The following is a 24502-nucleotide window of genomic DNA, read 5'->3' as shown; positions in this document are numbered from 1 at the left end:
TTGTGACATAAGCAATTAGGGTCGCCCACTCTTGTGTGTGTTAGTAGGAGGGTGGCCTCCCGCTACCAGATTAGCCATCAAACTCAGGCCAGCAGAGCGCCGTTCATCTGAACAGAGGAGGGAACCAGCTGGAAGATGAGTAGATATTGGAGGGAGGTAGTTCCTCAAGAGGGAGATGTGTGCGCTACAAGAGTAAGAGGTCATTGAACTTGTCTTGTAAATACAATGGCCTTTCAATGTGGATCAGCGAGTGGAGGAGAAAAAGAAGGAGCCACTGACCCATACTGAGGAAAAGAATTTACCTTTTTAAATTGCGGGTGCAAATGAAACAGTACTTAGTTAAAGGAGAATTAAGACAAAAGATGATGTTTGTTTCACTTGGCTTCACATCTGGGATTGCTTATCATAAGACAACTGAATAAAAGGACTTATAGGTGACTAAGTCACTAAGTTAACCCTTGTGCTATCTTAGATGAACCCACCCTTACATTGACGTGTTCTCCCTACCATGACAAAGGTGGATAAAGGTGGAAAGATTTCATGTAATCCATGGACACCAGTGAAGATCACAAATCATTGAAGAAAAAAGGTTCAGCGCACTGTCTAGTGGGTCTAGATCAGTGTTTTTCAACGTGGGAGATGGTCATGTGTGCCGTGGGAAATTGCCCTCATTAACTGATCTAAAAACATGTCCCGTCTCCAGGATATTAGCTCTGTGTTCATCCAAACAGGCCCTGATAAAACACTGAGTAGTTAGGAACATGAAAGATCGTAAAATATATTTTTCTTTGTGTTTATTTGATTTTGTTAATAATGATGGTACCGCGATTTAGCCGCAGTTTCAGCTGTTTTTGGAAAAGTCCCACCCCTTTAACTGTCTCCACCAATCATTCTTGAAAGCTTAATCACATGTCAGCAGTCTGACCAATCAGAAGTGGTTAAAGTCTTCACTTCCTTGTTCCGATTAAGCTCATAAAGTCTCTCAGTTCCAACAAAAATACCAGCTAAAGCTCGTCTTTAGCGTGTAGCTTTCCGCAGAATCCGGTGTCAGACCGTGGAAAAAGTGAACACAACAATGAAGCTCAGAGAAACGATCTCTGGCTGTTTTCTGCATTACATCTCCCATGATGCATTGGGTTAAAGTGACAGCGTCTCGGCGCACAATTAGTCTTCGTGTTATACGTCATGAAATACCAACAAACACACATAGAACAGTTTTTAAATCTTTTAACTTAACATTTATTACATCTTTAAGAAAAAACAGCTGCAACTTCCAGCTTTTTCTGCCACAATTATCACAAAAATGCATGTAATATTGTGGAGGGGCTGTAGATCAAGACAGACTGTGAGTTTCTCCTTTTTTTTTTTTTAATTTTCGGATGCTGGTGTGCCGCGGGATTTTTGTCAAGGTTAAAGTGTGCCGTGGCTCAAAAAAGGTTGAAAAACACTGGTCTAGATGACCCAACTCCCAACGTTAAAGTGCCTAGGATAGCACAAGGGATAGCACATTAAAATCAGCTTAATTTAGTGTGTACATTTCTTTCCTTTTATTCTGTCATCCTTTGTCTTAATAATTAATTTCTCTGATTTAATTTGCTTTGAATTACCTGTTTGACTTCCTGGAGTCTTGTGGTTTTTTCTGTTCCAAAGAGATGGTTGAAGGTGGAGCTGCTTTTTATGCTGAAGATCATTTGAAGGACTCAGCCACCATGGTAGAGAAAGACAAGAAACTGGAATTGTTCATTTGTGCTTTGATTAATACTTTTGAATAGACATAACCTTTTTAAAATAATAATTTATTTATGTGTTTATTTAATACAATGTTGTACACTCACCGGCCACTTCATAAGGTACACCTTGCTAGCACTGGGTACCTTTGCCTTCAGAATTTCCTTAATTTTTTGTGGCATTGATTCAACGAGGCACTGAAAACATTCCTCAGAGACTTTGGTCCATATTCAAATGATAGCATCACAGAGTTGCTGCAGATTTGTTAGCTGAACATCCATGATGTGAATCTCCAGTTCCACCATATCCCAAAGGTGATCTATTGGCATGAGACCAGGTGACTGTGGAGGTCATTTGAGTCCAGTGAACTCATTGTCACGTTCAGATGATTCCGGCTTTATGACATAGTGCGTTATCCTGCTGGAAGTAGCCATCGGAAGATGGGTACACTGTGATCATAAAGATATGGACATAGTCAACAACAGTACTCAGGTGGGCTGTAGCGTTGTAGCCATGCTCAAAGTGTGCCAAGAAAATTTCTACCACACTATTACACTACCACCACCGTTGAGTCAAGGCAGGATAGATCCATGCGTTCGTGTTGTTGATGCCAAATTCTGACACTGTAATCCGAATGTTGCAGTAGAAATCCAGACTCATCAGACCAGACTACATTTTTCCAATCTTCTATTGTCCAATTTATGTGAGCCTGTGTTAATTGTAGTCTTAGTTTCCTGTTTTTAGCTGACAGGAGTGGCTCCCTGTGTGGTCTTCTGCTCATTTTCGTAATGACTTACTGATCTCCCTCTGTTTCTTTACAAGCTTTAAGGTTTTTGTTATTTTATTACGATTTCTGTCCACTTATTTCTTTAACCCGTCTAAAGTCAGCAAGTGTTAAACCAAAAACTAGATTTCAATCAAGAAGTTGTACATTCCATTTTTTGTAAACAGTCGCCCAGACCTGACATGTAGGAACCTATTTTACTTAAACAAGTAAGGGATTATCTGCCATCAACACCAGCTCTAGGGGAAGTTTACCTGTCTGGTTCCAGAGGAAAAGCCTTTAAGACATTGTACATTTATATCACTGGACTCTAAGCCTAATGTAGTTGACCAGTCAGGTTGCCTGGCATTTTAAATGTATCCAGCTAAAGCCAGACTATCCAAGTTGGAGGGCAGAAGTAATGAGACCTGACACTCCTCAGGGGAGAGAATAGGAGGCCTAGAGATAAAGGTAATCCCTCTCACCAAGCTAACACCTCCCACCCGTGCTGTCCCATGAACCCAGCAGGAAAGAATGGAACGGACAAACACACACACAAAAGCTTAAAATAATCAATAAATGTCATCACGTTTCCATGTCCATCTATATCTTGAAAAGTGTAAGTTTAAATGATACACGCTCATTTTAACCGCAAACATATGGTCGGGGCCAGCCGCCAACAATGGCTCCAACTAAGATTGATTGACTAATTCAAGGCTCATTCACAAAAACACTTCAACAGATAATGGGAAAATTAGGATACATTAACCCAAAGCTAAAAAAAAAACAACTGTCAAAGATTAATTAACAGGTTTGAGGGGTTACGTAAAAAACAGAACTTTATTTTGTGCTAATAGTGTTTAATGTCTTTAAGCCAAAAAAAATTGCTAATGACAATAATAAATCCAAACAGTGATAAGCAGTAAAACCCGTATTAACTGATTTCATTCTTAAAAGACCCATTCTGATGAAAATTATGTTTTTGGTGTTTTTAACATGTTCGTGTGGCATCCTTTTGATGATGAAAGAAAACTAAACCTAAATTGCATTTCTTAGTGTTTTTTTTAATTCAAACTGTTAATCTGGAGCAGACAAAAAACTGTTGTTTGAGAAAGAGCTTATTTGTCATATAGAAAATACGTTGGGCTGGCCACAAACTCCCTGATCTGCTCCATTCTGATGCATCCACTTGTAGACGACTAGATTTCCTGATGAACTACTGCAGCTCTAAAAGTTCTGTGGTGTTGTGTGCTAAAGAACGACACAGGTTTTTTAAAATTTTTATTTTAGCTAAAATTGGCATGATAATAGTTAAAAGACCACAGGAAACGCTTTTAAAATCCTGTAGTCAAACAGATGATGGGACTTTAAGTAACGAGACAAATCATACTGTTTCCTACCTTCATGTTCTTGGATTCCAAGTTAAGTACACTACATTACCAAAAGTATTGGCTCACCTATCCAAGTGATCAGAATCAGGTGTCCTAAACACTTGGCCTGGCCACAAGTGTATAAAATCAAGCACTCAGGCATGCAGACTGTTTTTGGGAAAGATTGAGCTGCTCTCAGTAGTTCAGTATATTCCAGCGTGGAACTGTCATAGCCACCTGTGCAAAAAATCCAGTAGTGAAATTTCCTCCACAGTCAACTGTCAGCTAAACAAAATGAAAGAGGTTGGGAACAACAGCAACTCAGCCACAAAGTGTTAGGTCATGTAAACTGATGGAGAGGGGTCAACAGATGCTGAAGCTCATAGTGTTAAGAGGTCACCAACTTTCTGCTCTGTCAATTGCTGTGGAGTTTTAAACTTCATGCGACCTTCAGATCAGCCCAAAGATAGTAGGCAGAGAGCTTCATGGAATGGGTTTCCATGGCCAAGCAACCACATCCAAGCCACACATCACCAGGTGCAATCCAAAGCGTTAGATGCAGTGGTGTAAACCATTTCGGACTGCATTGTGCCGAGTATAAAATTTAGTGGAGGAGGAATTATGGTATTGTGTTGTTTTTCAGGACTAGGGCTTGGCCCCTTAAATGCTTCAGGATACCAAAACATTTTGGACAAGTCCATGCTCCATGCTCTAAGAATAAACAAGAGCATGAATAAACAAGAGTTCAGAGTCGACCAAGTAAGCACCATTGAGGGCAAACGAACTGGCGATGAATACTAGTCTGGAGCCATCTTATACACAGATGCAGGTGATGAGGTGAATGCCGACAGCTGGGTCCAATCTAGGAGGAAGCAGAGAAGGGAGGGGGCAGGAGAGGACTCCGGGGGGGTACCATGACAAAATCACAGTGAAGACTGTGAGCAAAGGGATCTTGTCCAGCATCAACTTTTCACTTTTCCGTTCTCCTGGTAGATTGGTCAAACATTCCCATAAACACTATTTAAAGTTGCATAAATATCTTCTTGGAACACCTGGGCGTTCTCAGTCTTAAGGTTGTCTCAGTGTAAGCAGTGCTGTACGCAAAGCTGGGGCTGACATCCAAGAGAGGATCAGATAAGGCAAGTCACCGCAGTAGGAATTAATGAGTATTATAGTCTTAGCTAAAAAAAAAGCCCTGCATTAAGTCCCTGTGGATTTCTGAACCACTCTGGAGACCAGGCAAGAAAGAAAACATGAAATTAAGCAAAGAAAATAATGTTTTCTGAACAAGTTTCTTCATAGGGAAAATCAATTAACGCTATTAAACTTATTTAAAGACCACAGTTTAATGACCTTTTCATCATGTCATTTAACATTTCAGTTAAAAATTGTGTGCAGATAAAGGTTTGTACCTTTATCTGAACATTAAAGGAACAACCTTTGTTCCTTTAATGTTCAGCATCATTTAATCATTTTCTTTAAAAAAAAATTCTCTATTAGTCAAAGCTTAATAAATGAATGAAAAAGGGGTTCAATAAAACTTCAACTGATGTATCTGAACATCAAGCTTGAACACGAACAGCTTCAAGCGAAAATCATTTACTTAAAGACCAGCTGTCTTTTTCTTGTTTTCCTTTAAAAAGTGAGCTTTAAGAAAAATGTCAGAAAATGTTTAGGAATTTGACGTTGATAAAAACATGCATTTAGAGAAAAATCCTGGCTTTTTTTAAATTTCCCTTCTACTTACTATGTAGTGCACTCTCTATGTCGTTCATCTTTTTGTTGGGATGTCCAAATCTACACTTCCAAAAACCAGGGCCCTGGCAATTTCCCAAAAGTGCGCATCAATGCCCACTAGATTGGCGCTTGTAGACGTTCGAACAATGTTAATTGATGATAAATGCTCAATAATTTTTTTTTTAAATCATCCACGTTTTCATCATCAGAACACTGTTGCTACATACATAGTCTTCGGAAAATGTTCATAACTAAAAAATATTTATTTTGGGGAAAAAGTGGTGTCATATTTGGTGTTAAAAAAATAAAAATGTGAATTGCATTAAAATTCAGGGCCGTGGATGATCCCGCACTATAAAGTATTTCGGGGTTATAGGAAGTAGGAGAGAATTCTGACACAGCTCAGGATTAAATTGAGATTTTAAAAATTGGTCCCTAAAAGAGTAGTAAAAATGACCACAATAATCCAAACTTTTTCATCACAGCGTTTGGTCTCCATCAGAGACTAATTCTTTGGACAGTGAATGGTTTGGAAAGCACTAGAGCCTTTCTTTACCAATTAAAAGGCCACTATTGGCTGAAAACCAGGGTCACAGTGGCTCAGGTGGTTGAGCAGGTCAGCCAATGATCAAAAGGTCAGTGGCTTGAACCCCCATTCCTGCAGTCAACTGACACCTCACCCTCTCTGCCTCCAGTGTGGCTCCACTGGTGTGTAAATGTGTATGAATGTCCCTGTGCCCCTGATAGCCACACCCTCATTCATCACCAAGCATGAATGAGGAGTTGATGATTGATGACTACATATATGTACTTTGATAGTCTAGAAAAGCACAGGAAAATCCAAATTAGACATTTAATGATTGCCATGCATTTTTTTAAAAATGCCAGAGGCATCCTACATCCCCAAAAGCAAAGAAGCATGTGTCAGTAAAAAGTTACAAATGGTCTCTTTTTAAATCGACAAGTGGCTGTTGAATCCTGGCTTCCAGGAAAGTCTTCTGGCAGCTTTTCAACAACTTACAGTTTTTTTTAAAATCCTGCCTACTTTTCAATTTCCCAAAGCTGGGGGTTTCTGTGATGAGACAGCGAAAATGGTGAAAAAGTGGAAAAAAATATTTGATTTTATTCTTTCAATACAAGCCGTTCATGTGAGCTCATACTTTTTCCTATTTCTTCAAAATTTATGGTCAAACCCTGCTTTAGGAAAGACGTTTAATTAAAAGGTTCAGTCGTTTTTGCAAGAAGAATTTGAAAAATGAAATACAGTCTATAGTAGGATGTAGTTTCTTCAAAGTGTACGTCTGACAAGTTATCTGTCCTATCTGTTATTTAACTATCTTTCTGAGACAGATGGCAAATAAATTGGATTACACCATGTTCATTAAGATTATAAAGTTATTTTTTGTGGAACTGAGTGGTGTTTGTTGATCGTACCTGCTGTTTTACAGTAAATGTTAAATGTGAAAGTCAGATTAAGCACCAAACACGTTTGCCAAACAATGGCTTTGACTTCAAAAGGAGGGTCTCTGAAAATTCTTAGATGCTTGATAAAGAGGACACAATACCATAATACCATAACACCAATAACACTCCTGTGTTAGCTTCACTTCACTGGCTCCCAGTTGATTCTAGAATTAAGTTCAAAATCCTCCTGTTAACCTATAAGGCCTTACATGGTATGAACCCATCCTATATCAAAGACCTCACAGTGCCTTACCACTCAAACAGAACACTTCATTCACAAAATGCAGGACTACTTGTGGTTCCTAAAATTTTTAAAAGAAGAGTGGGAGGTAGAGCCTTCAGCCACCAAGCCCCTGTTTTATGGAATAAGGTCACAGCTCATGTACTACACATGTCCCTCAAAGTGCTTTGCATAAAATACAATAAAAATGTAAAAACAAAATGACACGACAAACACCCCCCCCCCCCCCCCCCATACACGCACATACACACACCATGATAAAAAGAGTGATAAAATAATGGAATGTAGAGACCTCACTTTGTACTGACGTGGGGAAACGATGTTTTGGGGACATGTCCACATCAGTGACCCCCCACCCAAGTTTATGGAGTACACTATCACAGGACCCATTTTACTTAAAAATGGTAAGTTGGATACTGGAAAATAATTGTTAAAGTTGTATGGATCTAAATTACTCTTCTTCAAAAAAAGGCATCACCACTGCCGTTTTAAATGCAGTCGGGAAGACACCTGTCTGAAGAGAGTAATTTACAATATTTAAAAACTCAACTCGTGAAATGTTTTTAACAGTGATGTGGGGATTGGGTCTAAAAGGCAGGTGGTTGGCTTTAACTGATAGAAAACTTGACCAAGCATCAACCAGGACACAATTTCCAGTGTTTCCTCTGATGAATGCAATGCTATAGTTTCATTCAAAACACCTTTTTGAGTTAAGAGACTAGATCTAATAGCATTGATTTCACTCCTGAAGTGGTCTGCAAAACTCTCACATGTAGCATCCGAGGCTGCTATGGAGGACCTTTGAGAGTCTCTTTTAGTTAAACTGTCTATTGTTTTAAAGAGAACTTTAGGGTCATTTTTGTTTTGTAAAATTAATTTTGAGAAGTGGAGGGTTCTAGCTTTTTTTATTGCATGACTGTACATCATTTGCTGTTCTTTAAAAATTTTGTGATGTACAGTAAATTTTGTTTTGCTCCACCACCTCTCCGCTCTCCTGCATTCACGTTTCAAAGCTCTGATTGGTTCGTTCCTCCAGGGTGCTGTAGCTTTTGCTTTCAACGTCTCAGTTTTAAGTGGAGCTACAGCATTAATGGCTGACTGTAGTTTGTTGTTAAAAAAAATCTGAGCAAGAGTTTGATGTAAAATATTATTTAAATTTGCAGCCACATCAGGAGTTATGTATCGTTTTCTCACAGTTCTCGCTGGAGCTTCCTGTCGAGTAAAACTGTTGATATATTAAGAAATAGTGATCTGACACAGCCATGTCAACAACAGAGGACACACTACAGGACAGGCCATAGTCTATGACCAAGTCTAGAGTGTAAGAGAGGTCAACACAGTTTCTACAAAGTAAGGCTTAAAACATTCCTTTTTGGACAGGCTTATTGCCGGACTAGCTAGTAATCAGAGAATGTTTAACTTACTGTTAATTTTTTTAAATTAAACTTAAGAATAACAATTATTCGTTAATAGGCTGATAGAAGTTTGAAGCTGGGGAAACTATGGTGCACCGGGGATCTGTCCTTTATTCTTATCTACTTCGACTCTCCTTCTCTCCTCTATTCTTAATCATTGTTTAGCATTTAGTTCCCCATGTCTCTGATGGTGCAGTGTGATTCATGTACTGTGCCTCTTTCTCACTCCACTGAGGGAGTGGGAGTGCTTCCAGAATCCAGAATCCAGAATCCACGGACGAGTCAGTCCGTGCTCCTTTACCTGACCAAGTACCTCGTCTCTGGCTCGTCTCTGCTACTGGTCCTACACTTGGCTGTGGATCCTTCCTCTGGCTCGTCTCGCCTCCGCAGCCTTCCACCAACTCCATCTGGATAAAGCTCATCTGCTGGACCTTAAATATGTAGTTGTAGAGTTAGATAAGTTAATTCTTCTCTATGAGTTCTGGTAATTTGCCTGTCCGTCCTGGGGGAGGATCCCTCCTTCATGTGGGCACCCCTGAGGTTTCTTCGTTTTTTCCGGAATCCGTTTTTTTAGGGGTTTTTCCTTACCGCGAAGGGGGGTCTAAGGGCAGTCTGTTTAGTTAGTTCAGTTTCATTTAATATACTATTAAATTCTATGTATTCATGATCTTTTGATTTTATGTTTACTTTACAATTACCGGTACGAAGCCCATTGAGATGACTGTTGTTGTGATTTTGGGCTATACAAATAAAATTGAACTGAATTAACCCTTGTGCTTTCTTAGATGACCCCACCCTTACATTGACTTGTTCTCCCTACCGTGACAAAGGTGGATAAAGGTGGAAAGATTTCATGTAATCCATGGACACCAGTGAAGATCACAAATCATTGAAAAAAAGGGTTCAGAGTACTTTCTAGTTAATAAGTATGTGCAGATCAAAAAATAAATAAGTACAACATCTTACCGAGAGGGAAAAAAAAGGGAAATGCACCAAGGGTCATAAAAATGTAGAGTAGTTTAAAATTGCACAAAATATTTTTTGAAGTGATATAGAGTAAAATGACTAAGAAAACAAATGAGGAAATTTCTAGTTGGTTCACTTGGAACAGCTCAGATTATAAAGTCTCATGGCAGCAGGTTGTAACGACTTATCTACCGGTACATAAAATATTTATATTATAGGGTTTTTTTTCCATTGTATTTTTACAGCAGAGTTTTGGGAACTTCACAAAACAAAGAAGGATGAAGAACCAAAACGCAAATGTGAGCACATGCATTCAGCTTTTCCTTGTTCATCTGAGTTCTTTAACCCAAAAGCTTTCCCTCTTACTCCTGCTGTGATATAGCTGTATATATATATATATATATATATATACATATATAAGTCAATTTAGTTGTTTGTTTGCCACGCCCCCTTGCGTGGTCAGAGGCAACAATGCAATCTTAAGTAACAAAGCTAAATGGAGTATTTTTGGGACAAGGGGAGGGGAAGACGCAAGAGGATAGACCTGTCTGAGAGGATACGGCTATTGAGTTGTAAATGAGCTTGTAATTAGCTCTTACACATTTGCTGGAGGGAATTAGTGTGTGCGTGAGTGTATGTTTAGTGCAAAGATTGTGTGTGTGTGTGTGTGTGTGCCCATGCTCTTGGGTGTCTGCTATTGTGTTTTTAACCCCTTTTCCTTAGAATAAGGGCTGTTGGTGATAAGCAGATAATACTAATTACTTCTCCTCCTAGTTTCTCCTTAATTGTGCTTGGTGTGGGTTTATACAGGATGTAATACCCCCCCCCCCAATTCTGCACCCACATGCACACGCAGATGCATCCCTACTGATTCGCCTGTTGTCAAAATCAACAGGTCATATTATACATAAGCGGGTTATTTTAAGCCACTGATTAATTATGCCAAGTGGGGCTCCACCAAAAATGTGATCCCACCAATCAGGGTCACAGAGTGTTTGTGTGTGTGGGGGTGTGTAGATTCAAATTTCTATTAACATTAACATATGCACCAGCTTCCCCCTCTCCTTATATTCAATTAGCAACTATAATTATAATCACTGTAACTACAAGCTACTGGGATAGCTTACACAGTAGTCTATTTTTTGCACTGTGTGGTAGCTCTCATACACCCTTTTTATTTCTGTTACACTTTGCTCAGTAAAAAGAATAGACTGCTTTGTTTCAAGAGATGATAAAATTGTGGAATATATGAGGCAGGTTCTCTATAAGTGGACAGAAAAACTTTAGAATTTCCTTCTTCAAAAAGTTCTTCAAAAGTGCTTTTTAAAGAGTTTTTATAACCAAAGATTTAAAGATGCTGCTGAAAATAGAGGGACGTGAGACGTGGTGGCTTGGGTTGCTTTCACAGTGTTGTAGCGCTATCGACTCGGTTCAAGTGTGCGGACAATACTGATGGTTTTCACACCTAAGTTTGTTGTGGTATGCTTCAATCATTGACTGTAATGTAATGTTCACACCACATTTGGGAATGCGGGATCAAGCAGCAACTTACAATGGAAGGTTCATGTAAACGTGTGTATATGCGTGCGTTCAAAACTCTTGCATTTGCCGCAACTTTTTAATGATAGTTTTTGGGCTCTACGTTCAAAACCCGTGGCAATTAAACATGTGTTGAAAGTTAAACTTTCACCAGTACGGGACTTGGATTTGGTAGTGACGTATGGGTAGCATCCTCTTCAAAATGCGTAAGTGTCAATCATTTGTAAATTGATCACGAAAATTTATAGTATCACGAAAATTAATAATTGTGGTTTGTGCCCAGTCAAAATGGTATGACACCATTTCTCTCATTTGTTAGAATATCGTAAGATTTGCACTTCTTCTACGTTTGCCATCAAGCCTCTTCCAACTGTGATTACATGTGCTAGCATCGGAAAGCGACAGTCCATTGGTAACACCTTATACTAAAAGCGCGTTCAAGAATGTGCGTTTAGTGGGATCTTGAATGTGCATCACATGCCCGGTGTATGTAGCATGTGGAAACTGGATAGTGTGTGATGTCACCCATAGAAAATGCCGTAATTCCGGCTCCGATGAAATGAAGTCTATTCAGTCACCATTTTCTTTTTAGATACAGACATTGCCATGTTGGAACCAGACAATGTCAGTAAGCAGTGGTTGGTCCGAGTTGGTCTGAGTCAATGTTTCTACCACTCTCGCCAAGTAGGAGTGAGCTTGAAAGCAGAATCTGGAGTATCTGTCAATTAATTGTTTTGAATGTTCAACGTGGGGGGCCAGCGGGCATCCCATACTTTTATTGAGGCATCTGATTGGTCAGTTCATAACTTGAATAACTTGCGCTACAGAAATAACATCATGGAAAAAATGTAGGATTCGCAAGAACACTTTAAAACATACTAGAGCAAGAACGTTTTTTCTGACAAATAAAATGACTGAGTAATAGCTTATTTCTCTATAAAAGAAATAAGCTATTAGAAGGGGGTTCAGTCACTCCAGTTCTGATATACAGTTTATTCTTTCACACACAAATCTCCATGGAGCAAAACAAAGAATAAAGTAGACAAGAATGTCAACAAAAACAATCCCACTCTTTTAACAGCTTATCGGTCAGTAAACTGACCAGGAAATAAAAAGAACAAAAATGACACAATGTCTATCTAACCGATATTTAAAAATGGTTGAATCATTTGCTTATTTAAATTTATGACCTTTTTTTGCTTGCTACTTCTGATGCATGCCATTGATGTCCTGTCTTTGGGTTCTCAAAAAGTCCATCTGCATTCACGGTTCTAAAAAAAAATAACTTTGGTGCAAATCAACTTGTGATTGTAAAAGTACCTTTGGAGTGCTGTCACACTAGTCTGGGTGATTTGTTTTAATAAGGCAATGGGGAATGTGTAAAGGTTTACCACATTTGTTACTTCACTTTCAAGAGCAAAAAAAACCAAACAAATCGGGCAGCTACATACACTATATTACCAAAGATATTTACTCTCCCATCTAAAGGATCAGAATCAGGTGTCCTAATCACTTGGTCTGGCCATAGGTGTTTAAAATCAGGCACACAGGCATGCAGACTGCTTTTACAAACCTTTGTGAAAGATTGGGCCGCTCTCAGGAGTTCAATGGATTCCAGCGTGGAAATGTCATAGGATGCCACCTGTGCAACAAATCCAGTAATGAAATATCCTGACTCCTAAATATTCCACAGTCAACTGTCAGCTCTATCATAATGAAATGAAAGAGTTTTGGAACTACAGCAACTCAGCCACAAAGTGCTAAGTCATGTAAACTAAAGTGCAGGGGTCAATGGAGGCTGAAGCTCATAGTGTTAAGAGGTCACCAAATTTCTGTTCAGTCAATTGCTACAGAGCTCCAAACTTCATGTGACATTCAGGTCATACCAAGTACAGTACGCAGAGAGCTTTATGGAATAGGTTTCCATGGCTGAGCAGCTACATCAAAGCCCCACATCACCAAGTGCAATCCAAAGATGGGATGCAATGGTGTAAAGCACACCGCCACTGGACTCTAGAGAGGTGGAGACGCGTTCTCTGGAGTGATGAATAACGCTATTCCATCTGGCAATCTGATGGCCGAGTCTGGGTTTGGAGGTTCCCAGGAGTACAGTACATTTCGGACTTCACTGTGCCAAGTATGAAATGTGGTGGAGGAAGAATTATTGTGTTGTGTTGTTTTTAAGGACTTGGGCTTGGCCCCTTAGTTCCAGTGTAAGGAACTCTGAATGCTTCAGGATACCAAAACATTTTGGCCAAGTCCATGCTCCCAACCTTGTGGGAACAGTTTAGAGTGAGCCCCTTCCTCTTCCAACATAACTGTGCACCAGTGCACAAAACGAGGTCCATAAAGACATGGATGACAGAACCGATAGAACACCTTTGGGAAGAATTAGAGCAGAGACTGAGAACCAGGCCCTCTCGACCAATATCAGTGTATGACTGTGATATAGTGTACGCTGAAAGGCTTAAAAAAAAGGTATGATATAGACCCAATAAAATGTGAGCTGACTCCCAAGTAATAACTGTTTAACTATTGATTCATTTATTGTTTTTATTTCAAAATCAATATTGTTTGAGTTTTAAAAAATTAAACTGTTTAAAAATAATCAGCAGTTATTTTTTATTCAATAAAATCATAAATCTTGCAGTAAAAAACAGAAAAAATGTTTTTTGTCATGATTTCGAGGAACGGAAACAGACCTAGATGCTGGAATCCGGAAAGATCACGGAACTCTGTAGTGGATTATAGAAAGATTTATTGTCCAGATATGTCGGAGGAACTTGAGTAGCAACGCCTGAGACGAAGGAGATGGACTGAGGACCTGTGGGTAAGTAGAGCGTTCCAAAAAAGGAGGCGAGGCGTGGTGTGGAGTCGTGGCTCGACATGGAGTCTTGGAGTCTTTTGTGACAGCAAAAGCAGGTTGAGAGAAGGTGGAGAAGCCTCAGTGATAATAACTGCTGCATCAGTGCCAAGCCAGGTTTCAGTTAAAAACAGACAAGTTACATTAGTTAAAATACTTATTTAAAATGGATCTGACATTTAAAAGAGCAATTTTTATTGTTAAAATCTGATGTGAGCAAGACGTGGCTTTAGTGACTGGTATTGTGTGAATTGGATGGAGACGTCTGACACCAGAAGCACGTGGACGTGAATGGAAATTATTTGAATATCTATTATGTACTGGTATGTGTGTGGCAGAGAATGAAAAGTCTGGGGTGTGGGTGTCCTGGTTCAATCGTCAGCTGGAAATGGCTTTGTAAGAACGGAGCGTGATGTCAATATTCATAAAGAGAAAACACAATCCTTTATGTTAAACCGTCCGCTTTGAAGAGGCATGGTCTATTGTAAACGGTTGTGAAATTATCAATGTAAGGAATACTCATGGAGCGATAGTATGTTTTTAACCAAATGTAAAGCAGATGCGTGAGAACATGATGTCTCCATAACGGGGTGCGGGCAGTGGTCCAGCTATGATGCAAACTATGTTTAATTGTTGGATGTTGGAATGAGGTTGAAGTCCATTTTCAGAGTCTCAGATTGATGCAGTTTCAGATTGTTGGTGTCTGCATGCTTTATGAATGTTTTAGCAGAGGGGTTTTTAACAGTGAGTTAGGCAGAGTTAATAATATCCTTCACAACTGCTCCAGAGAGTGACAGTGTGTGGCACCTGGCAACTTAGACATGCCAAACAATGGAGTCTCCCACAACGAGCACGGGCTGGCACACATCAGGTCCGGATCTCCCAGCAACGGCAGCAGCAGCAGCCCCTGCTCCACTGGGCTCAGGTGGGGAGATTGGAGCCCCAGAGTGATATTTACTTGAAGACTGTATAATGTAAATGTAATGTTTCCCACAAATCATTTTTGTGTAAAAAAAAATCTGCCAAAATCCAGTGTGGGTCCTTAGGCAAGATCCTTCGCGCTGCTGCCTATCTGGGTCTCTCTGTGCCTTGAAAATACAGGGTTGTGCATGGAATGACAACTCTCTGCCAATTAACCTGTGCGGATCTGTGAAAGCTGATTTACTGTGGCGACCCCTGATGGGATGTGCTGAAAGGTGAACGTTTTGTACAGCTGGTTTGAGTAAGACAAAGCTCTTAAACTCCACAAAATACTTGTGAAAAAAGGCTTTTATGAGGAGGAACAACTAGATTCTATTCAAAGTATTTTCCTCACATGGGTAGAGATCAAGTTATTCTGATTCTTTAGACTCTTCCAAGTTGAAGTTCTTGAAGTGGACCCTTTCATGGGTGGATAAAGCCTCCTGTTTCAAAATAGATGAGGACTTTGCACTTGGTTTATGTCTGATTTTGTTTCTCTTCAGACAAAATTTAAGCTCCTTCACAGTCTTTTAGAGGCCAGACAAAGATTTACCTGACTGCAACCTTTATGAAAAATCTATAGTTATGCTGAGGGATTAGCATTTGTCTGTCCTTAGTGGTGTCTGGTAAAGAAAAATGTAATATCTTAACTATGGAGCATTTGTTTGCAAATGTTTAGGGTATAAGAAAATAACTCTTTAGACTGATTAATGAGCTAAACAGAGATCAGAAGGATTGAAGCAAGCAGATCATTAATTCTGTGTCCTGACTTGCTTTGTCCTGTACACTGATGTCCAGGGGCGTTTTCATTATGCCCTGGCCTGACAAGAGGTCGCAGAGGATAGCTAATGTGCAATCCATGTCTGTTTTAATTACATGGGTATTAGCAGGTGGGGGATCGCTGCAGCTTTGTGCCCCCAACATGCCCCCCCCCCCCCCCAAATGTTTTGATGCATGTGATGACTTCTCATCTGCATGGCACTACAGAGTCACACAGGCATGGTTGTTATTTCCTCTTATCAGATATATGCAATAGTGAAACACCTGAGGGGAAATTATCTTTAAACATTTGGGTTCCTGCAGACTTGATGTAATAGCTCCTGCTCATCTCATGGAGATCCGGCCATCTCAAACACCAATCCTTACTTGTTTGCTCACTGCACTTACTGGCAGTCAGTGTATCCTTAGGCTAAGCCAAACAAGCTGATCAGCCAGGCACCTCTGCACACACCGCCCCCCGCAAAGAGGCTAATGGCCGGGATGTATAATCCTTCTCAAAACAACCACAGAGATGCTAATTGTATCTAGCTATAAATACTGACGACTACTTGTCCCCGTTCTTCATTTGCCTCTCCTTCTCTAAATGCAGAGCCTTCACCGCGGGCTTCCCTGAAGGATTTTCCCCAATACGAGGAAAGACTCGGTTACATAAGAGAGGTGGGAGATAGAGGCTGCAGGTGTCAACAAACTTGCTGGAACAGAGAAGAGAGCAGGCGGAGAGAGGAGCTTTACGCACAGAAAACTAATTTTACGCATCAACGGAACGTTTCTGAACCGAAAGGACGAAGCAACATGTTTCCTCTGCCGATGTTCACTCCGGACCAGGTCGCTCGGGTGTGCGAGAATTTGGAGGAGACCGGGGATATCGAACGCCTTGGGCGGTTTCTGTGGTCTTTGCCCGCCGCCGTCCCCGGTTCGGCCGGGGAAGCGCTCAACAGGCACGAATCCGTAATGCGCGCAAGAGCGCTGGTTGCCTTCCACGTGGGGAACTTTGAGGCTCTGTATCAGATCCTCCAAAGCCACCGGTTTACGCGCGAGTCGCACGCCAAGCTGCAAGATCTGTGGCTGGACGCGCACTACAGGGAGGCGGAAAGACTCAGGGGGCGTCCTCTGGGTCCCGTGGAGAAATACCGCATCCGCAAGAAGTTCCCTCTGCCCCGCACCATCTGGGACGGCGAGCAGAAGACGCACTGCTTTAAGGTAAACGAGTTCACATGATCCTTTATTATAGCTGTTGCACACATTGAGAGCCACCATCATATAACTCTTTGAGTGCAACTTGCTCCAAGTTGCCATTTCCAGAGAGCAATTTTTAACTTCACTGCAGTTACCAAACGGTCTGGTCTTTGAGCTCTTAAGATGATAAAGGTTACAGCCACACAGTGATCCTCCTGCCTTCTGCCGTCAGCTTTAAACTGCTTTAGGGATCCCGAGCTGTACGGTACGAACATCATGCCAAACATGACGCTCCACCTGGTATTTTATAGCACCGCTGAACCATGACAGAACATTTGGTTTGGCATTTCAAAAAAGTTTTTATGCTTGTTTCGCCTTTAAGATATTGAAATACACTGAAATTAAAATGAATCTGTAGCCTTTAACACACATTTAACATAAGATACCTAACTGAACACAAAAACCCAGTTTTGTCTTAAAGAAAGTTATTTTCATAGGATTTTAATTGGTTTAGAGTTGAAACAAAAGAAAAAATCTCCCCAAATAGCATTAAGGTTAAGAAAAAAGTACATTTCACAAATTCTCTTCTTTCCGTGCTTCAAAATGGAGCATAAATGATTAATTTAGATAATTATTTGAAGTTATAAATAAAATCACCATGCAACAGACTGGCGACCTGTCCAGAGGGGCCCCCTGCCTTCGCAGGGATAGGCTCTGGCCGCCCGACCCTGAAAGGGAATAAACGGAAGAAGATGAATGAATGAATAAAAATAAAAGCTATACAGTATTTGAAGTTTCTCTGCATGTTTTTTATCCCTCTAGTGGCAGTCAGAAGTTTTTCTCAAACTTATAATCTTTAATACTAAACCTCAAAGAGGAGTTGCAGGTCTAACAGCCTATTAATCCCCTTACCTTAATCCAATTTAGTGGATATACGTTGTTATGTTCTTTAATGCAGCTGGTGTTTATCTGTTTATTAATCCAGCCTTATATGATTACACACAGCATCATTTGAGAGTGATGAGATTACTGTGGTCTAATACATCAGTTTATCACACATGACGCTTTTATGTCAATATAAATCAGGCTGTAATCGAGCTACTTCTTATGAATTTTCTCCAGGAAAGAACTCGCAGTTTGTTGAGAGAGTGGTATCTCCAAGATCCGTACCCGAACCCATCCAGGAAACGCCACCTGGCCCAGGCCACAGGACTCACACCAACACAAGTTGGAAACTGGTTCAAGAATCGCCGTCAAAGAGACCGTGCGGCTTCTGCAAAGAACAGGTAAACCTTTATTATCCAACCAAAGTAGACTAGTATTCTAGTAGACACTGACACATAAAAATCGAATTCTACGTTCACACCAGGCATGTGACGTGTGAACAAATGCAAATGCATGTTTAGCCCAAAGTGTTCACACTGGACTGTTGGTACCTGATAGTGGCGCTTGTTCTCTTCTGACAGTTGGAAGAGGCTTGGTGTGAATTGCTAAAGTGGTGCAAATGTTGCTCTAGGTTTTTTTTTTTTGCAGCTCTATTCTGATACATGAAAGAATTGGTTTTATATACTTCCAGCCGGGCAACAAACCTTAATTATTCATTTCTTCTCTGTAATTCATTTTCTAACAGTTTTTGTGATTAAAAAGGGATCCCTTACATGCGTCACCACCAAATCTGAATCCCTGATTGCTCAAAGTTCAACCTGGTTCACTTTTCAACACGCGTTCAATGCCCATGCAAGTCATGGACTAAACAAATGTATAGAGTATCTCTAATAACAGCATTCATATCTGTCCTTCAACCCTCCAGGCTTCAGCAGGATCCTTCGCTTTTGCCCTCCGAAGGATCAACTGATGGCTTTCAGGAGCGCCAGCATCACTCCCAGCGACTCCCAGCCTCCCCTCAACACCCAGGCAGCCCAGAGGCAAGCGACTGCAGTACAGAGAATGAGCGTGTTGGAACAAGAGCGTCCACTCCAGAGATCTCTGTCAGCAGTGACAGTGAGTTTGAGCCTTGAGATGAGAGATTTTTTTATGGACGGACTCCTCAAAACGCAGAGAAGTCGGACAATGAGCTTCCAGAGTGGCTGCAGAAGCATGGGAGCTGCAGGGAGGACGGGTCAGGCCGGAAATAAGGGAGAGATTTGCACTTATAAAAGCACTGCTATAACTTATCTTCCCGAGGATCAGAACTCAACAGATGAAACAGACTTTTAAAGGTTTTACGACAGATTTAGACATATAACCTATTGTTTTTAGTTAATTTGAGTGTTTTCACTTTTTCATGTTTTATACTAATTTCAGTACAATGTTTTGATAAGAGACTTTTTGTACTAGTTTGAAGGAAAATACGTTTATTGTTTGGAAACAGTAATAGCAGTATAACAATGCCTTGACTAGGCCACAATTGAATGTGAATGTCAGCATGCACATCAATATTTTGAATGATTTCATTAGTGTGCTTTTATAACAAACAGTTTAAAGTTTTTTTGAGAAAATGTAGTTTTTCTGTTGCATACCTAGACTACCATGTGCATGTCAACATAAACACAAACCCATTCAACTCATCTGACTGCCTTAAGTGGGATGACACTACAGTGCAACATTGAGTCATTAACACCAACACATACATGTGTGATAAGGGCTGCAAAGAGGCTGCTTTAAACATAAACAGTTTTTGCTTTGAAGCTGTTTTTCCTGTTCACTTCTCTTGTTTTTGACACACTGGACAGCTGGTGGCGCTCTCAGATTGCTCTGGTTCCTGCTCACACAGCCATTACAATTCAGGGAGAATCTTCAGCCCTTGTCTGTTCTTAACTCCATGTGCCTATTGACATTTCAGAGCAGTGAGACGTGTTAACAGATCTGTCTTTGTGATGTCTTTCTTACAGATTTCACCTTCACAACAAATTTATGCATTTTAGATGGGTGTATTTTGTAAATGTTTGTGTGAATAAATTGAATCTATTTTTATCCAACAACACTTTAATTCACTGTTTTGTTAGTTTTGGACAGAATTAATACATGATCTATTATTATACCATGGTCCGGGTGCATACTCGATTCTAATTGGCTGCTGTGCGTGCATTTAAAAGTGATATACCACAGGATAACCGCACAGTAAAAAAATAAGTTCAGGTCACCTAGCTTAAATGTTCTGTATCACTGCGCCGGCTTCTTTTAAACAACCTTTTGCCTCATCATTTGGACAAAAGCAAGCAGTAAGAGGTGAACTTTCTCTCTGAACTGATGCTTTATTCAACCCATCGGAAAAGATCAGCATATATATATATATCGCTTTATATCGCCGAATCTTGACTGCAGCGGTGGTGCGGCGTGACGCAGACTATTTGTTACGTCGCGCCGCACCACATAAGAAATAGTCCGCTTTTTGTGAGAGAAGCAATCAAAATCGGAAAAAAAACAAGAATTAAGGACTAAAAACTGGTTAATATTTATTGCTTTTGTAAGTGACCATGGTATAAGTGGGTTAATGCTTTTCAAAGTGTGCATTATCACTTTTTAACGCACTTCGCGGAAGCACGTCAGGCGGTTCAGGCTTCCATTGCGTGCGTTAAAAAGTGAAAATGCATACTTCGTTGGCCATTAACCCTTACATAATTCTCCAAAGTCAGGCTTCAAGCTAAATCTTAGCATTTATAGAATTAGAGCATATTTAAGCTCTGCTGGAGGATTTACCTGAATTCCTCAAGCATTAATGCAAAAAAACAGTCATGCCTACAGTTTATTAACAACCCATATCTTGTGACATTGAAACTCCAATGACAGAAAATTCCAACCCTTTTTTTTACTGTTAAAAAATCCTAAATTGACAAAAGTGCTAATTTAAAGTAAAAGCAATTATTAAATCTCCATGTTTTGTATGGACTGAATACATATTTTATTCTGTCTGAAAATAGTTTAAAGGCTGTTTTTACTTTTAACTTTGCTTCACATTTTGTTCAGTTTAAGTTTCACTTAATTTTTTTTATGGAGGTGTATGTTGATGAAGTCTCAGCACATTTAGTCATTTTAGTAGTGGATAAGATTTTTTTTATGAAGTCAGGCAAAATTTTCTCTTTACAATCAGTGACATAAATATAAAATACTTATACAGCGACAAAAAATAGGAGCAAAATTATTGCTAAATTTACTTAAAAGCTAATCTCCCGACTTCTTAAATAGTGTATAGTTTTTACCAGTCAGCTAGTTTTTCATAGGGTTTTTCTTCTTCAACCTACGATGAAAGAAAACCTTTTTGTGGCATCGTGTGATTGCCTGTAACAAGAGGTCCCACACAGCGTTGGAGGGGCAAATGGGTGATGTGATAAAAAGTAACTTGGCAAAAAAAAAAAAATTCCATCAGATCTTCAACTTCAAGAATGTTTTTACCTGCTGAACGTCTTTTTGTAAATGTATGTTTTTAAAAGCAAAGATCTTAGCTTTTGTTGCCAGTACAACAATTTTGTAGGCTTATTGTGAAGAAATCAAAAGTATCGAGAAACCTGCTGATAAAGGTTGGCTGTTAGTTTAACCTCATACTATCACTTCAAATTGTAAAGAATTCTTGTTTTAGCAACTCTACAAACACAATTTTGTTACAAGGAAAAAGGAAGGATCTCAAGCTGCTTTTAAGCGTACCTTGAATTTAAAGGAAAAAGGCTGAAAATGAACAAATTCATGGTGTAATACAATACTCGGGGCCACTCAAAAGATCATGTGTCCGGCCAAAATTCAACAAGTTTTGTTTTTGAATTCTTTTAACCAGATTGTTAGTGACCTTGATCCTCCTCGACATCACAGATGGAGTCTGTTAAATTCCCTTGTTATAGAAAAGATTTTAGGCCTTTATGGATCAACAAGTGACAATGCTGTCAATAACAAAAAACATTTTTCGTCAGCATTTGCCAACAAAAAAGCTAACAATAAGGACATTTTTGTATTTTCAAAACTTTCCCAAAGAAAGAGTTAACTTTTCCATAGTGGCTTCTATGTCCGGGTTCCTTCACTACTCACCACATCAGGGGTTCTCAAAGTGCGGCCCGGGGGTCAATGGCGGAAAAAAAACCGGTAATTACACCCAGGTGTCAACGGTGCAATGTATTAGTTTCATCACAGGAGGGCAGGCAACATTTACTATGTCACAGCCCCTGCAAAAGTAAGGACCGTGACGACGGATGTAAAGGGAATCAGAGCAGGATTCGGAAAGAGAACCAGAGAATGTTACTTTGAAGTAGGGATGGGAATACAAGCCCCATGAAGCTTTCCTAGGGGTTTATGTAATTGTGCCGGAAAAATGAACCAACCATTCAGGGCTTTGAAACCACATAGAACAGCGGCATCTGGTGGCGGACTGGACATATATCATATGCTTCAACTATGCTCCTTGTAACACTTCAATGCGGGAATGATAATGAAAAAAGTAAAACAAAACAATGTTGTTAATAATGATTAAAAAAAACAACGTAAAACAACACAGCGAGTTACGTTTTCTGTGAGAAGTGCTTGACACAGCAAAACACACATCACATGAAAAAAAAAACGCAGAGCAAAAAAAAAAAGAATTTGTAAAATATCGGTTTTGAACCCTAAATTTCTGTATGCAGACACCTTGACTCTTCCACGGAGCAACCCTACAACTAGAATGAAGCTTTGCCATTATATATTCGTAGAAGTAGTTTCTTTACAAATAAATCAATATAAAATCATTACCATGTTACAAATCATAACAACTATGACAAATTTAAAGGCGAGGAGTGCAACAATAAGCTCCAACAACGAGGCTATGCTGCACACCAGATGTTTACAAAAATGGCTAGATCATGTGAAGCTGTGAGAGAGGATAACTACGTTGTGGCTTTGGAAATGGTCCGGCGTAGTAAGCCCTTCTCCCTTGTGCTATCCTAGGCACTTGGGAGTTGGGTCATCTAGACCCCACAAGACAGAGCGCTGAACTTTTTTCATTAATGATTTGTGATCTTCACTGGTGTCCATGGATTACATGAAATCCTCTTCACCTTAATCCACCTTTGTCATGGTAGGGAGAACACGTCAGTGTAAGGGTGGGGTCATAGGATAGCACAAGGGTTAAGTGATGGGGAGTTTGTAAAATGCTGAAAGAAAAAGTTTGAAGAAATAAGTCTGTCAAATGATATAGTTACTAGACGAGTAGAAGATTCGGGCAGCAACCTCCGACCGCAACTGGGAAAAACATCTGGAGCGCCTGGTTAACTGTACAAATGACTCATCCTCATTAAAATTATTAAAAACTATTTTTTCTGTTTATCCATTTTTGGCCCCCAATCTAATGTTGAGTTATTAATTTGGCCCTCCGCTACAAAATGTTGAGAACCCCTGCACTACATAGTCTACTATATAGAATTTCCCAGAAGTCTCTGCGGAAAACCAGTGTGCATTGATGCTCACTAGACTGCCGGATATAGACCACAATGCATTGCGTATGAACAACTTTTGGGAAAAAAATGTATTTAAATGTATTTATTAAATAAATCATCAACATTTTCATCTTCAGAACACAGTGAATTTATAAATTATTGGCATAAAATGCTCGTATTGATTAGATTTTCACTTTGTGAAATTGGTGACGTCATATTTGCTGTTGAAAAAAAAAAAAGTAGTTAGCATGGTATCCGAATGAATTTTAAACAGTTCTAACTACATAATTTAATGAAGTTCATTGTGTCTACAAATTTAATTGACTTCTTATATTATTTTTTATCAGACACGGTTTGTTTTTGTCAAACATACCTTACATGTTTCGGGGGAACACCTTCCGCCTTCGTCAGAGTTGGACAACTCTAACTACAGTTCCTGGATGCTGCACACCTGACTCTCATTCACTCAATCAACCACAGCATACTTAAGCCCTGGAGTGAGCTCAGCTCAGTGCGACGTATTGTTTGTGCCACCCTGCCTTCATTACCGTCTCCCGTCTCCCGTCTCCCGTCTCCCGTCTCCCGTCTCCCGTCTCCCGTCTCCCGTCTCCCGTCTCCCGTCTCCCGTCTCCCTGCCCTGACACTCGCCTGTAATTTGACCATCCTGTCTCTCCTCTTATAAACATATCCCTGTTATGACTCCTGGCCGACTGACCCTGATTTAGCTTTGCGGACTATTAGCTGAGCTAATAAACCTGCTGCATTTGCATCCAGCCATCTGACTATTCTTGTGACATAGTCCCGCACTATATAGTTTTTATTAGTTTTAGAGTAGGGAGGGAATTTGGACATATTTTTATAGGCTGCTGGTAATTATGGAAGCATTTGTGTCTCATAATTCAAAATAAAACTTACTACCGGAATTGCTTTTTCCTTTTCACAATGAAGCTGCGTTCATTGACTCTTTTTCTTCTTCAACACCGCTCATTCTGTCACTTAATTAAAATGATAAAGAAAATTATATTTGAAATTTCATTCAAAAATGTTCTCTGGTAAATATGTAGCAAAATTCAATTAGAAATATCTAATTTGACAATTAAAATGG

At 39.8% G+C, this 24502-nt stretch overlaps 1 protein-coding gene across 1 annotated transcript; it reads left to right on the top strand.

Annotated features, from left to right (window-relative positions):
- The first annotated feature begins 16382 nt into the window (after window positions 1–16382).
- On the top strand, window positions 16383–19980 carry six7 (SIX homeobox 7). The gene is made up of 3 exons (XM_004079929.5): window positions 16383–17026; window positions 18125–18288; window positions 18813–19980. Exons 1-3 carry the CDS (start codon window positions 16619–16621, stop codon window positions 19018–19020), a joined length of 780 nt encoding a protein of 259 aa, XP_004079977.1. The 5' UTR covers window positions 16383–16618; the 3' UTR covers window positions 19021–19980.
- The last annotated feature ends 4522 nt before the right edge of the window (window positions 19981–24502 follow it).

This window comes from Oryzias latipes, chromosome 18 (assembly GCF_053564925.1).
Source record: "Oryzias latipes strain Hd-rR chromosome 18, Olatipes_Hd-rR_3.1".
Taxonomy (NCBI): Eukaryota; Metazoa; Chordata; class Actinopteri; order Beloniformes; family Adrianichthyidae; genus Oryzias; species Oryzias latipes.
The sequence above is the reverse complement of the archived record's forward strand: the minus strand, read 5'-3'. Positions and strand labels throughout refer to the sequence as shown.